At 42.6% G+C, this 13053-nt stretch overlaps 1 protein-coding gene across 3 annotated transcripts in view; it reads left to right on the forward strand.

The window, feature by feature from the left end:
* Window positions 1-13053, forward strand: part of GLI3 (GLI family zinc finger 3) — a 289281-nt gene that overhangs the window by 207531 nt on the left and 68697 nt on the right. For all 3 annotated transcript variants that reach the window (XM_057731922.1, XM_057731920.1, XM_057731923.1), the window contains exons 8-9: window positions 10923-11136; window positions 12089-12202. In XM_057731922.1, coding sequence (XP_057587905.1) covers window positions 10923-11136; window positions 12089-12202 — 328 coding nt within the window. The remainder of the gene's footprint in view (window positions 1-10922; window positions 11137-12088; window positions 12203-13053) is intronic.

Genomic DNA, 13053 nt, shown 5'->3' on the forward strand with positions numbered 1-13053 from the left:
CCATGTGCCGCAACTACTGAAGCCCATGCACCTAGAGCCCGTGCTCTGCAACGAGAGGCCACCGCAATGAGAAGCCCACACGCCACAATGAATAGCCCCTGTTCGATGCAACTAGAGAAAGCACGTGTGCAGCAATGAAGACCAAACATAGCCAATTAAATAAAGTAAACAAACAAAATAAATTTATTTTAAAAAAGCATGTTTTAAAAAAAAAACATTATTCAAATGTACAGCACAGGTCTTTTTTATATCATAACTAAGAACATCATTCAAAAAAAATAACTCCATACACTTAAAAGGATGTTGTGAAATAGTTAACTGTCTCAAAGAGTTTTAACTTCTCCATCACCCTGAAGATTCACATTTATCAAACACAGCCTTTAAGCCTCCACCCTCTCTGGTTAAGGCTAGTATTATAAACATCCAGTTAATGGTGTTAAATTAGAAGTAGTTTGACCTCTGCTAATACCTTCCCCTAGAAATTGAGCTCCCGTTGGAGGAGAAAGTATTTCAACTGACACTCATCTTCCATCTTCTAGGAAAGCTAAATGGGATGAAGAAATGAGTAATCCATTCATTTCTAACCCACCAGTTACAGCTTTCTCACTTTGGGTTTAATGGTGAAAATGAAGATGGCTTCACATCCTCAGTAGTTTCAGGTCTGGCTCCAGCAGGACAGACATCGCAATGAAGATGCAAATTGAGTGCCCAGAGCCGCAGCTTCACAAGTCAGTGCGTGTTTTCTGTGGCCGGCACTGACCATCTGTGCCTGGTGACCAGAGAGTAGGGGTCTTTTTCTCTGTGCAGCATCAGCCCTCCCAGATATCAGGCCCCTGGAGCAAGGATGCATTTGGCAGGACCAGCGCCACTTCCTGAGCAGGGCTTCCACAGCAGCTTGACTCTGTGCTGTTACCTGCCATGAGTCAGCTCATTCGTGTCAGAGGAACTTGGGTGGAAAACATCGAAGAACAGATGAACCCAGAGCTCAATGACCAGGGGTCCTTAAAACTCTCTGATTGCATCTTCTAAAAATTACAAGACAACCTTCTCTTACCCCAGAATCAATGAAAATAACGAATCCTGACTAAAAAGGATAGTTTTCATTTACTCCCAGATGTGGCCATTCGTTTGAGGTAGCACTTCATTTAAACCGTTACTCATTCATTTTCCAAATATTTTACTGCATATTCAACTGCGTGCTGCTCACAGTGCTGGACATGGGGCTGCAAAGATGAATGAGTGACACGATCCCTGTCCTCACGGAACTCACGGAAGGGAAAAGCCTCCAATCAGATACGAAGTTAGGATGTGGGAGGGACTGTCAGCAGCCCAGCTGGAAGGTGAGGCAGAGCACAAGGCTGGAGGTGGGCAGGGCCAGGTTGTACATAGCCGGGGACCGCTGATCCTAGAACCATAGGAAGCCTTCAAGGCCCCAGTGAGGCTGCATTGTTTTAAGGACCAGGGAGCTGATGCTTCAGGAGGTTCGTGGGCTGAATCTGAGGCACTCAGCTAACCTACCTGGGCGAACCTGCCGGGTGTAACTGAAATCTCCTCTTCTGTTCCCCTTACTGCCTTCGCCTTAAAAATCCTCCTGTGGGGCGCACGGCTAAAAGGATTGGCGGGAAATGCTATTTATAATAGGAATATAATAATGTCTGTTGATGTTTTTTAAAAATTGATGGTGCTTTTTCTAATCGTGTCTCCATGGCTGACCAGTTACATGATTTGGATACTTCAAGCCAAACCCCATTGGAGAGTATGTTACTCCTAGGTTTTGTCTGGCTGTTTAAGTGGCAACCCGGCTTTACAAGCCTTTCAGGACCCTTGCATCCTATAAAGCCTAATGTATTTTTGTCCAAAGCATTATTGAAAGAGTGCAGATGCCTCAGTGTAAACATTGGGATGATACTTACTTCTTTTGTGATTATGTGGGTCTTTGTGTGCTCATTACTTCTGAGGCCGCTGGGTTTTCCAGTGCACGTGCCCCGGGGGCTTTTATGGATGGACATGGAAGCTTTACTTTTTTTCCTTTCAGATAGAAGCAGATGCATGCATGTGTGTCCCTATACTTACACTTATATGAATGATAATGACTGTTGGCCTGTTTTCTGCAAAACTGGAAAGAATTGTTCTTCATTTGAATGGCAGCTGTTGTGCAGTAAATTCCACAGCTGGAACCAGAACGTGGATGACCTCCTTAGTATGACAACCACAAAGTAACCACAAAGTTGGTTTTGATTAGATGCCTCTTTCTCCCCCTTCCCCTCTTTTTCCTTCAAGCCAGTTTCTCAGATTTGGGGGCTGTCATGTTACAGTGTGGACTGTTGCCTGACTTCATCTCCAGTACTGGTTTCATGAGCAAGAATTAGGAGAGATGGGACACTGAAAAGGAAATAGCGTCATTGGTTTCTTCAGTGTATAGAAAACTGGGTTAATTGCAACATGAAGTTTCTCTTTTTTTCCCTTTTATTAAAGTAGAGTTAATTTACAGTGTTGTAAATTACAGAAGTGATTCAGTTTTATATATATTATATAAAATGATTCAATGTTATACAGAAGGTGATTCAGTTGTGTATATATATTCTTTTTCAGATTCTTTTCCATTATAGGTTATTACAAGATATTGAGTATCGTTCCCTGTGCTATATAGTAGGTCCTTGTTGTTTACCTACTTTGTATATAGTAGCGTGTATATGTTAATCCCAAACTCCTAATTTATCTCTCCCCTGCTGCTTTCTCACTACCCCCTTTGGTAACCATAAGTTTGTTTTCTATGTCTGGGAGTCTGTTTCTGTTTTGTAGATAAGTTCATTTGTGTCATCATATTTTAGATTCCACATATAAGTGATATCATATGATATTTGTCTTTCTCTGTCTGACTTACTTCACTTAGTATGATAATCTCTAAGTCCATCCATGTTGCTCCAAGTGGCATTATTTCATTCTTTTTCATGGCTGAGTAGTATTCCATGTATATATATATACACACACACACACACACACACACACACCACATCTTCTTTATTCATTTGTCAATGGACATTTAGACTGCAGCATGAATTTCTTAATTCTAATGCCTGACCTGAAGAAATACATTATAAAAGCATCACATGAGTTTATTTTAAGGATCCCTTAAAAATTCACATCTGAACGAAACTGACCAACTAGGGCAATTGAAAAATAAAATGTTTATAGGTCATTAGCATTGACTTTACATTTAAAACATTTCCTAAGAATCTATAGCTGCCGCATACTCTTCAGTCCTCTTCCCTTTGGGTAAGAGATGGTGCCTCTGTGACTCAGGCCTTCCCTGTCACAAAGGCGCTCTGCTCTGGTTTAATTCTCTCATCAATCTCAGGCCAGCCCAGCTCTGTGCCGTGTCACCTAGGTCTGGGAGAGGTTCCGGAGATGAACCTGGAAGCTGATGGTGAGCCTTTCCGCTGAAGCAAATATAAACAAAATATGTGGAGTACTAATGAGTCCGTTTCCAGCAACCTCCCTCATCCTTCCGCACATGAGCACAAGGAACCGTAGCACTGAGACTTAGTGGAATGAGATGTTCCATGCAGCTCTAAGGAAAAACTGTGATTTTTTTTTTCTTTTAGAAAACAGGTAAATGCCCTGTGGATTGAAGTCATTAAATAATAAAATAGGAACTTTTACCTGTAAGCGTGCCATGGCTGGGTCACCCAACCTCTGGCCATCTTTCTTATAGTTCCGACTTTTTTTTTTTCTTTTTTGGCTGTGCTGCGTGGCATGTGGGATCTTAGTTCCCCGACCAGGCATGGAACCTGTGCCCCCTGCAGTGGAAGCACAGGGTCACGTTAGGACCCCTGAGTTCTAACCACTGGACCACCAGGTAATTCCCCCAAGTTTTTAAAATTCAGTTTTCCTTAGAAACCGATCTCTTAAATACTATAATCAGCACTATTTAGCCTCTCAGTATAAAGGACTACAGGGGCTTTCCTGTGTTCCAGTGGGTAGAACTCTTCGCTTCCAATGCTGGAGCCCAGGTTCGATCCCTGGTGGAGGAACTATATCCCGCACGCATGCCGCAACTGAAGATCCCACATGCCACAGCGAAGATCCTGCATGCCACAACTAAGACCTGGTGCAGCCTAAATAAATAAATAAATTTTTTACTTAAAAAAAGGACTACAGCAGGCCACATCAGGCTGCTTTACTCATTGTGCTGTAAGTTGTCCAGCCCATCCCCCATTCTCTTATTCTCTTACCCTCCACCGTAGGCAGAATTCCTGAAATGTTTTTAAAATACATTATGGGTTTGTCTCACACACTGTTTTAACTGGTCTTTATCTATTTGACTTGAGTATTAATGACTTTAAAATGTCTATAGGTAGGGTTGAAAACCTCTTAACAAATGGTCTTCTACAATATACACATTTAGTGTCCCCACTTACCTATCATTTCTGTAATTAAATGTGAATTTACAGATTGATCAGAGGGGTTCTGTGCAATGTTGACTCACATCACTTCCTTGGTGTGAAAAAAATAACGTTTACTATGAAAGTCAAACATGGTTATGGAACTCAAAGTGGTATGTATTGATTGTAATTAGTATGTAACTTTCCAGTTACAAATAATTATTTTATTCTTTGGATATATAAAAGGGATATGTAGAAAGTACTCAGCTAAAACTTGTGAAATTAGTGAATGAGTGCATGGATTTTATAATATTCATTTATTTTTAAAATTTTTTTTATTGAAGTGTAGTTGATTTACAGTGTTGTGTTAATTACTGCTATACAGCAAACTGAGTCAGTTATTCAGTTATACATATTATGGTATTTATTTTAGTTGTTTAACATCCTTTCTTTCTACTTACACCCCAGATTTCAACCAGATTGGCCATAGTTGTTGAGATTCCCAGACAGAAGAGTTCCAGCCAAGGGAGAGGTGACTGGGCTATTTACTGCAATGCTCAGAAATGAGACCCGGTTTGCAAAATTTGACCCCACTTTGCAAAAGGGTGTTGACAAAATGTTACTTCTGATTTGTGTTGGAAAATAATACGTCAAAACTTTCTTAACCATTCAGACTTTGGGAATTTTAATATTAAATTTTTGGAAAGTAGAAGAAATGGTTCCCACTCAGACAGTGATTTGCAGATCATATTTAACTTAGCTCAGAGCAAAGAATAAAAGGGAAACTGACCTCAGTAGTTATCCTTATTTAGAATTCTGTCCTCGAGTCACTGCCTACAGTGGAATGAGTACTCCTTTAAGGTATTTTATAAAACTAAGACTTCAGTAGCCATAAATCGGTTTCAATGGGTAGAAATTGTACTTGGTGGATAAGGACACCACACACAGTATAGTCAAGGATCGAAAATCCACACTTTTCTCATTTTTTGCTCTTTAGAAAAATATAGGACAAATTAACATTTGAATTAATTTATTCTGGCCTTTTTTTTAATAATTTAAAAAAATTGTTGCAGTATAGTTGATTTACAGTGTTGTGTTAGTTTCAGGTGTACTGCATTAGTGATTCCATTATACATATACATATATTCATTCATTTTCAGTCTCTTTTCCCATATAGATTATTACAGAATACTCTAACTGTTGTCCTAGAAGAGGGTTTCTCAAAGCATTTTGGGAGGAACACTAGTCTCTAAGAGCTCCTCCAAATATTGCCAAACCATATCAGGGATGAGACATTTGGAATGCACATTCAAATATTAACAGTTCCAGGGAATCCCGGGGCTGTATTCCTCAGACTTTATGACTTCGGTACCTTTTTTTCTTTTCCTCCCTAACACTTACTTTTGGGTGACTGTGTTAACGCATTGCTTGGGGAAATCTGGGCCATCTGACACTTTCTACTGATCTTAGTGATTAAATATAGATTAACAATTGTAAGTCACATTCTTATAAATGTTTGTGTGTTTTTAATTATCCCATCTCTTGTGGAGTCATTTAGAAGTGAACACTATAATAAATTTTTAAATTATACTTTATCAAATATTGAATGAAGAGAACTCAAAAATCAGGACATAATCACTCTTCAGCTGATCCATAGGAAGGAACAGGGTGAGCAGAAATGTAAAGGCTTTGAGGTCATAAAGCTCACGTGGACCAAGTTGTAGACTAGACTGTGTCCTCCTTGAGAGGAGACAGAAGCAATGTATACAAATTTTCAACAATGTCAGTACTTCATATTTCTAGGAAATTATGGAACGCATACATGAACTGTTTAGGAAGATTTTCTTTCAGGGCTTCTAAAAATAGAATTTACTTCTCAAAATAAATTCCGACCTCTGTAACCAGCAGTCTGCCCTCAGCTGCTGAAGTTCTATAAAAATACACAAATCTAGTTACTAGCTTTGTATTGTGTTATAAACACATTGTCAAATTGCTTTTCTTTGAAGTGACTGTTCTGAGTTTGTTAGGCAGGGTAATGGCCCCCAGAGATGTCCACGTCTTACTCCCTGGAACCTTACACGGCAGAAAGAATTGTGTGACTGTGATTCAGTTAAGGAGTTTTTTGTTTGTTTGTTTGATAGTCTTCATAGCGGCTTTATGTATAGTAGTAAACAACCACGAGCTGATACACAGAGAAAAAGCGTGTATAGAACATGCAAAGAACATACATAGAAAGTGTGGTCTACTTAGACTCCTAAGATACTATGCAGCAAAGGAAACGATTGGAACTCAACTAAAGGCAACAATGTGAAGAGATACCACAAAGACAATTGTGACCAAAGAGGCTAGACAACAAAGATTACCTCCAAAGGTAACCACATAGACCTGTAACACATCTTTATTTTTTAATTAATTACTTAATTAATTGGCTGAGTTGGGTCTTCATTGCTGCGCGTGGGCTTTCTCTAGTTGTGACAAGCGGGGGCTACTCTTCATTGCAGTGCACAGGCTTCTTATGGCGGTGGTTTCTCTTTTTGTGGAGCACGGGCTCTAGGCACGTGGGCTTCATTAGTTGCAGTGTGTGGGCTCAGCAGTTGTGGCTCGCAGACTCTAGAACGCAGACTCAGTAGTTGTGGTGCACGGGCTTAGTTGCTCCGTGGCATGTGGGATCTTCCCGGACCAGTGCTTGAACCCATGTCCCCTGCATCGGCAGGTGGATTCTTAACCACTGCACCACCAGGGAAGTCCTTAGACTTGTAACACATCTTAACTTACAGTGTGTAGACTAGTTTTCCCGGATGTGAACTTCCCAGTAGAATCATGGAGTAAGTAATCTTTGGTGTCTGGTTAAGGGATGAAGAGATGCTCACAAGGTGGCCCTGATATAATCACAGGGGTCCTCATAAAAGGGAGGCGGGGCGACAGGGTTAGAGGGAGCCACAGGAGGAGGTCGGGGTAAGGTGGGGCCATGAGCCGTGGATGTGAGCAGCCTCTAGAAGCTGGAAGAGGCCAGGTGTCAGGGACTCCAGAGAAACGCAGTCCTGCCCACACGTTTGAGAATTCTGACCTCTGGAGCTGTAAGATGGCAAGTGTATTTTGTTTTAAGACAGCTAAGTTTGTGGTGATGTGTAGCAGCGGCAACAGGAAACTCATATCTTGAGGGGGTGGTTCCATCACTCACTGACTCATTTTGAGGGGCTGCCCCCTGCCAGGCAGTGTTCCGGGCACCAGGGGTCAGTGGGGAACAAGACAGACCAGAGCCCAGATCTCCTAGACCTTCCATTCCAGAGGGAGGGAGAGCATATGGTTTCAGAGAGCCTCATCCTGCAGTGAGAATACAGCTATCAAACAACAGAGCATCGTGGGGCGAAGAGCTATACAAGGGGCTTGTTTGGATAGGGACCTTGGGCTCAGGAGGCTTCTGTGTCTGAGCAGGTGACATTTAAGCTGGAATCTGAGTGACCAAAAGGAAGCAGCCATGCTGGCCTCTGGAAGGACACAGCAAATACTGGGATGCGGAGCTTAGGAAGACAGCTCACTTGGGGTCAGAGAGCAGAAGCTAGTGGCCCTGATCCTCTGGTCCCCCCTGGTGGGAAGTCCTCGGAGATTCTTTCCATGCTCCTGGGTGGACGGTGTTGTTTTCTGTTCTACTTGATATCACCTGCAGTACCCACTCATCACCCATCCTCTGCTTCTTCCTTACACCATTGTGTGGATAACCCCCCAGGCTGTTCTGAAAACAAGAGGAGGCTTAGCTCTCAAATCCATTCACCGACGCTGCCACAGAGCCAAAAACATCTACTTCTGTCATTGAATCCTAAATAGGCTTTGTAATCCCAAGCAAGCAGCCTTCCACCCAGGAGCTGACGGCAGCGCCCGCTCTCGTGGAGTGACACGAGGTCTCCGCCTGTGTCCAGTGTCGGCCAGCTCTTTGCATGCAGGGGAGAGAGCACTGCTGACTCCTTATGAACAAGGAGGGACTGCTAAAAATCACTGGTCCGTCCTGTATGTTCTCACTTCCCTTGGAATCTAATAGTTGACATGGATTTTAGTGAGCATTTATTCCTGTTCCCTGGTTTGACCAGCAAAAAACGCAGCCCCTAAAGGGGACATTACCCACGTGGGTTGAAAGCTCTTGTGGCTCTTCCTGCATCTGCTGAGATCAGAGACTTTACACCTGGGGACAGGGGGCTGCAGCACCAACGCTGGACCTTCCTCTTGTCTTTTGTATCTTTTTAAAAGTAAAAATCAACCTACTCTGTCCGGCTATTAACATTTATAAATTGCATTACATACACAACTGAGGACATTTTCTGCCTTGTGTAATGTTTTCTCTAATGGTCTTGATTCTTAATTGGGTCTTGACTTTTTTGAGCCCCCCAGGATTTAAAGGTGTACATGACCCAAGGGGCCCCCTTCACCAGCTGACCTGATCATTCAAGCTCATGAAACTCAGGAAAGGTGCATGGAGGTTTGTTCAGAGTCCATATCACATTGTAAATATGTGTGCAGTGGGGTCTTTTAGTTTTCCTTTGTTTTTTTAATGAACAGCATAAGGTAGTTACACTTAGTAATACCCATTCACCAAAAGGAAAGGGGCGGGGGGGGGGGTTAAATCATTGTGTTTTTTGATGAATGGCTTGTACACCGAAAAATAAATTGGACAAACTGGCATAGAGCTCAGTGAACATGAAATCAGCTATTAGAAGAAAGCTTGTGAACAAATTCTGAGGCAGATATGCATCTTTTGATTAATGCCCTATCAATCATCCACACAGCTACCTTAGCTGAGTCTTGCTGTAATCATTCATGGTTGCTTTCGCAAACACTGGCAGAAACTATAGCGCCACAGAAACGGAATATTATTACTGATTTCTCCCTAACTTACTGTGAACAATGACTGTTTTCACCGGGTTTCTGCTCTCCTTTATTAAAGAAATACAATACGGAATGAAAGGAGAGTTCCTCCAAGCCCCGTGAAATTCTCCTAGGGTATTCTTAATGATATTCAGTCTTAAATGGGCAAGCTATTGTAATGCAAGGTTCTCTGTAGGAATAATAGTAATGTAATCCCATTGAAACTGCCTTTTTATGGATTGTAGTCAAATGGGCAAAATTTGGAGTCACATTAATGAAGCGAGTATATCTTCGGCATTATTACTTAAAGTTGTTGAAATGGTTTGAGACTTGTTATTGTAATTATTATATTCTCAGTTAATGCGCTTAACAGCAATAGTAATTAACCCACCAGATTGGAAAATTTGCATGGATTCTACCTTTGACTTTGCAAGAAACCCTGATTTTTTTCTGAGTCTTACACAGCAGGATGGAGAAAAGAGCTATGTATATATATTTTTTCCCACTGAGTATTTTTTAAGGAAGAAATTTTCACAAATGTGATTAGAGTTTTTCATGCACTTCTAAGCCATCGGCAGATTCCTCGAGAGCACTTTATTCTTTTAAGAGGATTGGATTCCAGAACTATCCTGGTGCAGAGAACAATTTGGCACTGCCTACGAGTCCAGAAGTCTTTAGGTAATGGTGTGGCTTCCTCAGAACTTCCTGTAGCCTGGGAAATACTCTGGCATAATGAAGTGGTGACAGGCATTAGCATGTATAATGGGCGTTAATAGACATTTATGCTCTTTAGCTGAAAGAGGGAGTGATGCTATCCCATTGGAATAGTCCTCCATCGAAGCCCATTGATCACCGATTTCAGCCGCGAGAGGTTTAATCCATCAGCTTCTGTAACCAGACGGCACTGATGGAAATTCTTTAGGTGGCATTCTGGATGAACCAAGCTTTCCATCTTTACAAACAAATGAGTGATATGACAAGCATGGTGTTCAAAACACATTTAACCAATTGATTTTCTTTCCTCTTGTAATAAGATCTGGAGACATATGAAAGTGTGCGGGGCGAGCCGGTATGAGAAGAATTGCTCTGTGCACAGAAACATACGGGATGGGGAGCACAGAAAAGTACTATAAAGCATGTAGTCACCCATTCTCTTTGTTATATCAAGTTTGTTATTGCAATAAATAGCTGTTATTGAGCCGATGCCTTTTGCTTCCGTTCTGCTGAATCTTGTCTCAGGTCTGCATGCTGGTGCCAGTGCCCACGCACCTGTCCTGTCTGAGCTGTCAGCTTTCTCTAGGAAGTTTCGAGGTGTTCGTCAATCATCGTTTTTCATCTTCTAATTTTTTTTAAGTCATACCTTTTTTTTAATTTTTAAAATTTATTTAGTTTTTTTAATATTTATTTATTTATTTATTTGGTTGCGCCGGGTCTTAGCTGTTACAGGTGAGCTTCTTAGTTAGATCCCACGCATGTGGGATCTAGTTCCCTGACCTGGGATCAAACCCGGGTCCCCTGCATTGGGAGCTTGGAGTCCTAACCACTGCACCACCGGGAAGTCCCTTAACCTAATTTAAACACAGCCCTGATGCGATTTGGGGAGGAAACACTAGGGATAAAGGTGCATTGGTCTCCGCATCCTGTGTCAATGATGGTTTTCCCTTTATTTCCCACCCGCAGCCCTGCCCTGAGCTTCACCTACCCTTCTGCACCCGTGTCTCTCCATATGCATCAGCAGATCTTAAGCCGACAACAGAGCTTAGGCTCCGCATTCGGACACAGCCCTCCGCTCATCCACCCCGCTCCAACTTTCCCGACACAGAGGCCTATTCCCGGGATCCCTACGGTTCTGAACCCCGTCCAGGTCACCTCTGGCCCTTCCGAGTCCTCACAGGTGAGAGACACAGCTCGACGACCTGGTCTGTCTTGGGAATCATAGAGGAAAACCATGCGGCCACATCAGCTATGGCATCCTCACGGCTTCCATACTGCAGCCTGTGGTCGCAACCCAGAGCTGTCATCTTCAGATTTGGTGACTGTGCCATGTATATGCTCCTCAAGAAACAAGAAACTTCTTACACTAGAGTCATTTTATCCTCGGTGGAAAAGCGGGCTGCTTGATCACGCTTTCCTCTGACCCTGTGCTGTCTATAGCCCATTCAGTAAAAATACATCCCGTGAATGGATTGCTGTCATTCAGTCCCTTTCCGCTGGACTGTTGGAGCTTGTTAAAGCCTGGACCCCAGCTCTTTTCCTCTAGCTTTTAAAAGCCACCGGGAGTTGGTACTCATGAGTTAAAAACAAGGAGCTGACCCTTGAATGTATATTCTGGCTTTTTTTTTTTTTTAATTTTTATTGAAGTATAGTTGATTTACAATGCTGTTAGCTTCTGCTGCACAGCAAAGTGAATCAGTTATACATATACATATATCCACTCTTTTTTAGATTCTTTTCACATATAGGCCATTACAGAGTATTGAGTAGCATTCCCTGTGCAGTACTATAGGTCCTTAATAGTTATCGATTTTATATATAGTAGTGTGTCTATGTCGATCCCAATCTCCCATTTATCCCTCCCCCTCTTCCCCCCCGGTAACCATAAGATTGTTTTCTACATCTGTGACTCTATTTCTGTTTTGTAAATAAGTTCATTTGTACCATTTTTTTCAATATATCCTGGCTTCAAACACATTTTCCGAACTCTGCTACCTGGAAATAGGAGCTGTATCTGTCATCCTTCTGGTGCCACAGAAGCCTGTTAGTCTCGAGTTGTGTGTTTTAGCTGTGGTCCTGCTCATTGATCAGAACCTAATTTTTGTCTCTGTCCCTGCCAATGTGACCTGCAGAACAAGCCCACGAGTGAGTCCGCGGTGAGCAGCACTGGCGACCTGGTACACAACAAACGCTCCAAGATCAAACCTGATGAAGACCTCCCCAGCCCGGGGCCGCGGGGCCAGCAGGTGAGGGAGGCACCTGGCTCTGGCTCCCTCCAGCCTGACGTCTTTCACAGCATTGGCTTGTCTACTGCGTTCTTGGCCTTGGGCGTACCATGCATTTGACAAAAGGCCAGGGCTGGAGTCTGACTCAGTTTGTTTCTCCAGCTCAGAAGCAGACACACAAAAATGCAGGCAGCTATGTGGGGTATAAACTGGAGTTCGTAGAGTAAGTGATTGGGTGTATTTGTTGTTGATCAGGGATGCAAGCAGGCTTCAGTCCTTGGCCTTGATCTTGGGCCTGAATTAACAAGCTCTTGGCTCTCAGCCTGAGCTGGGCAGACCGGGGATATTCCCTGTAATGATCATGTTCTTATTTGTTCTTATTTTGCCACTTCCCGCTGGCTAGGAGACCCTGCAGAGCCAGCAGGGATCTGGCTACAATTAACCTAACCTAAGGCTACTTGGATTCTGGTTCTTTACCCCAAGTCCTGAAAAGACAAGTTTAAAAATTCCAGTCTCATCTCTGCGGTTACTTAGATCCTGAGCCTCCATGTTCAAAATGTACAGATTCTGCCCATAATCCTATTTTATAGGTTCCGCATGTCTGATACGGAGCTCAATGAATATAATTCCCAGAGATAGGGGTTGGACAAGAATCTGGATGTCCACGAAATCTGGACCTTGCAATGGTCAGGCTGCTTCCACTAAAACCCAGGGTGCCCATGTTTCCTTTTTAGGGAACACTTGGAAGATGGAATGAATGGGTGTCATGGGTTTTGAGAGCCATCTTTCCTCTGGCATTTTGCTGGTTATGCCTAAGCATTTATATACAGCTTTTGCCATCTAACCCCAGATTAGATCCTGAATTTACACAC

The sequence above is a fragment of the Hippopotamus amphibius genome, chromosome 4 (genome assembly GCF_030028045.1).
Source record: "Hippopotamus amphibius kiboko isolate mHipAmp2 chromosome 4, mHipAmp2.hap2, whole genome shotgun sequence".
Taxonomy (NCBI): Eukaryota; Metazoa; Chordata; class Mammalia; order Artiodactyla; family Hippopotamidae; genus Hippopotamus; species Hippopotamus amphibius.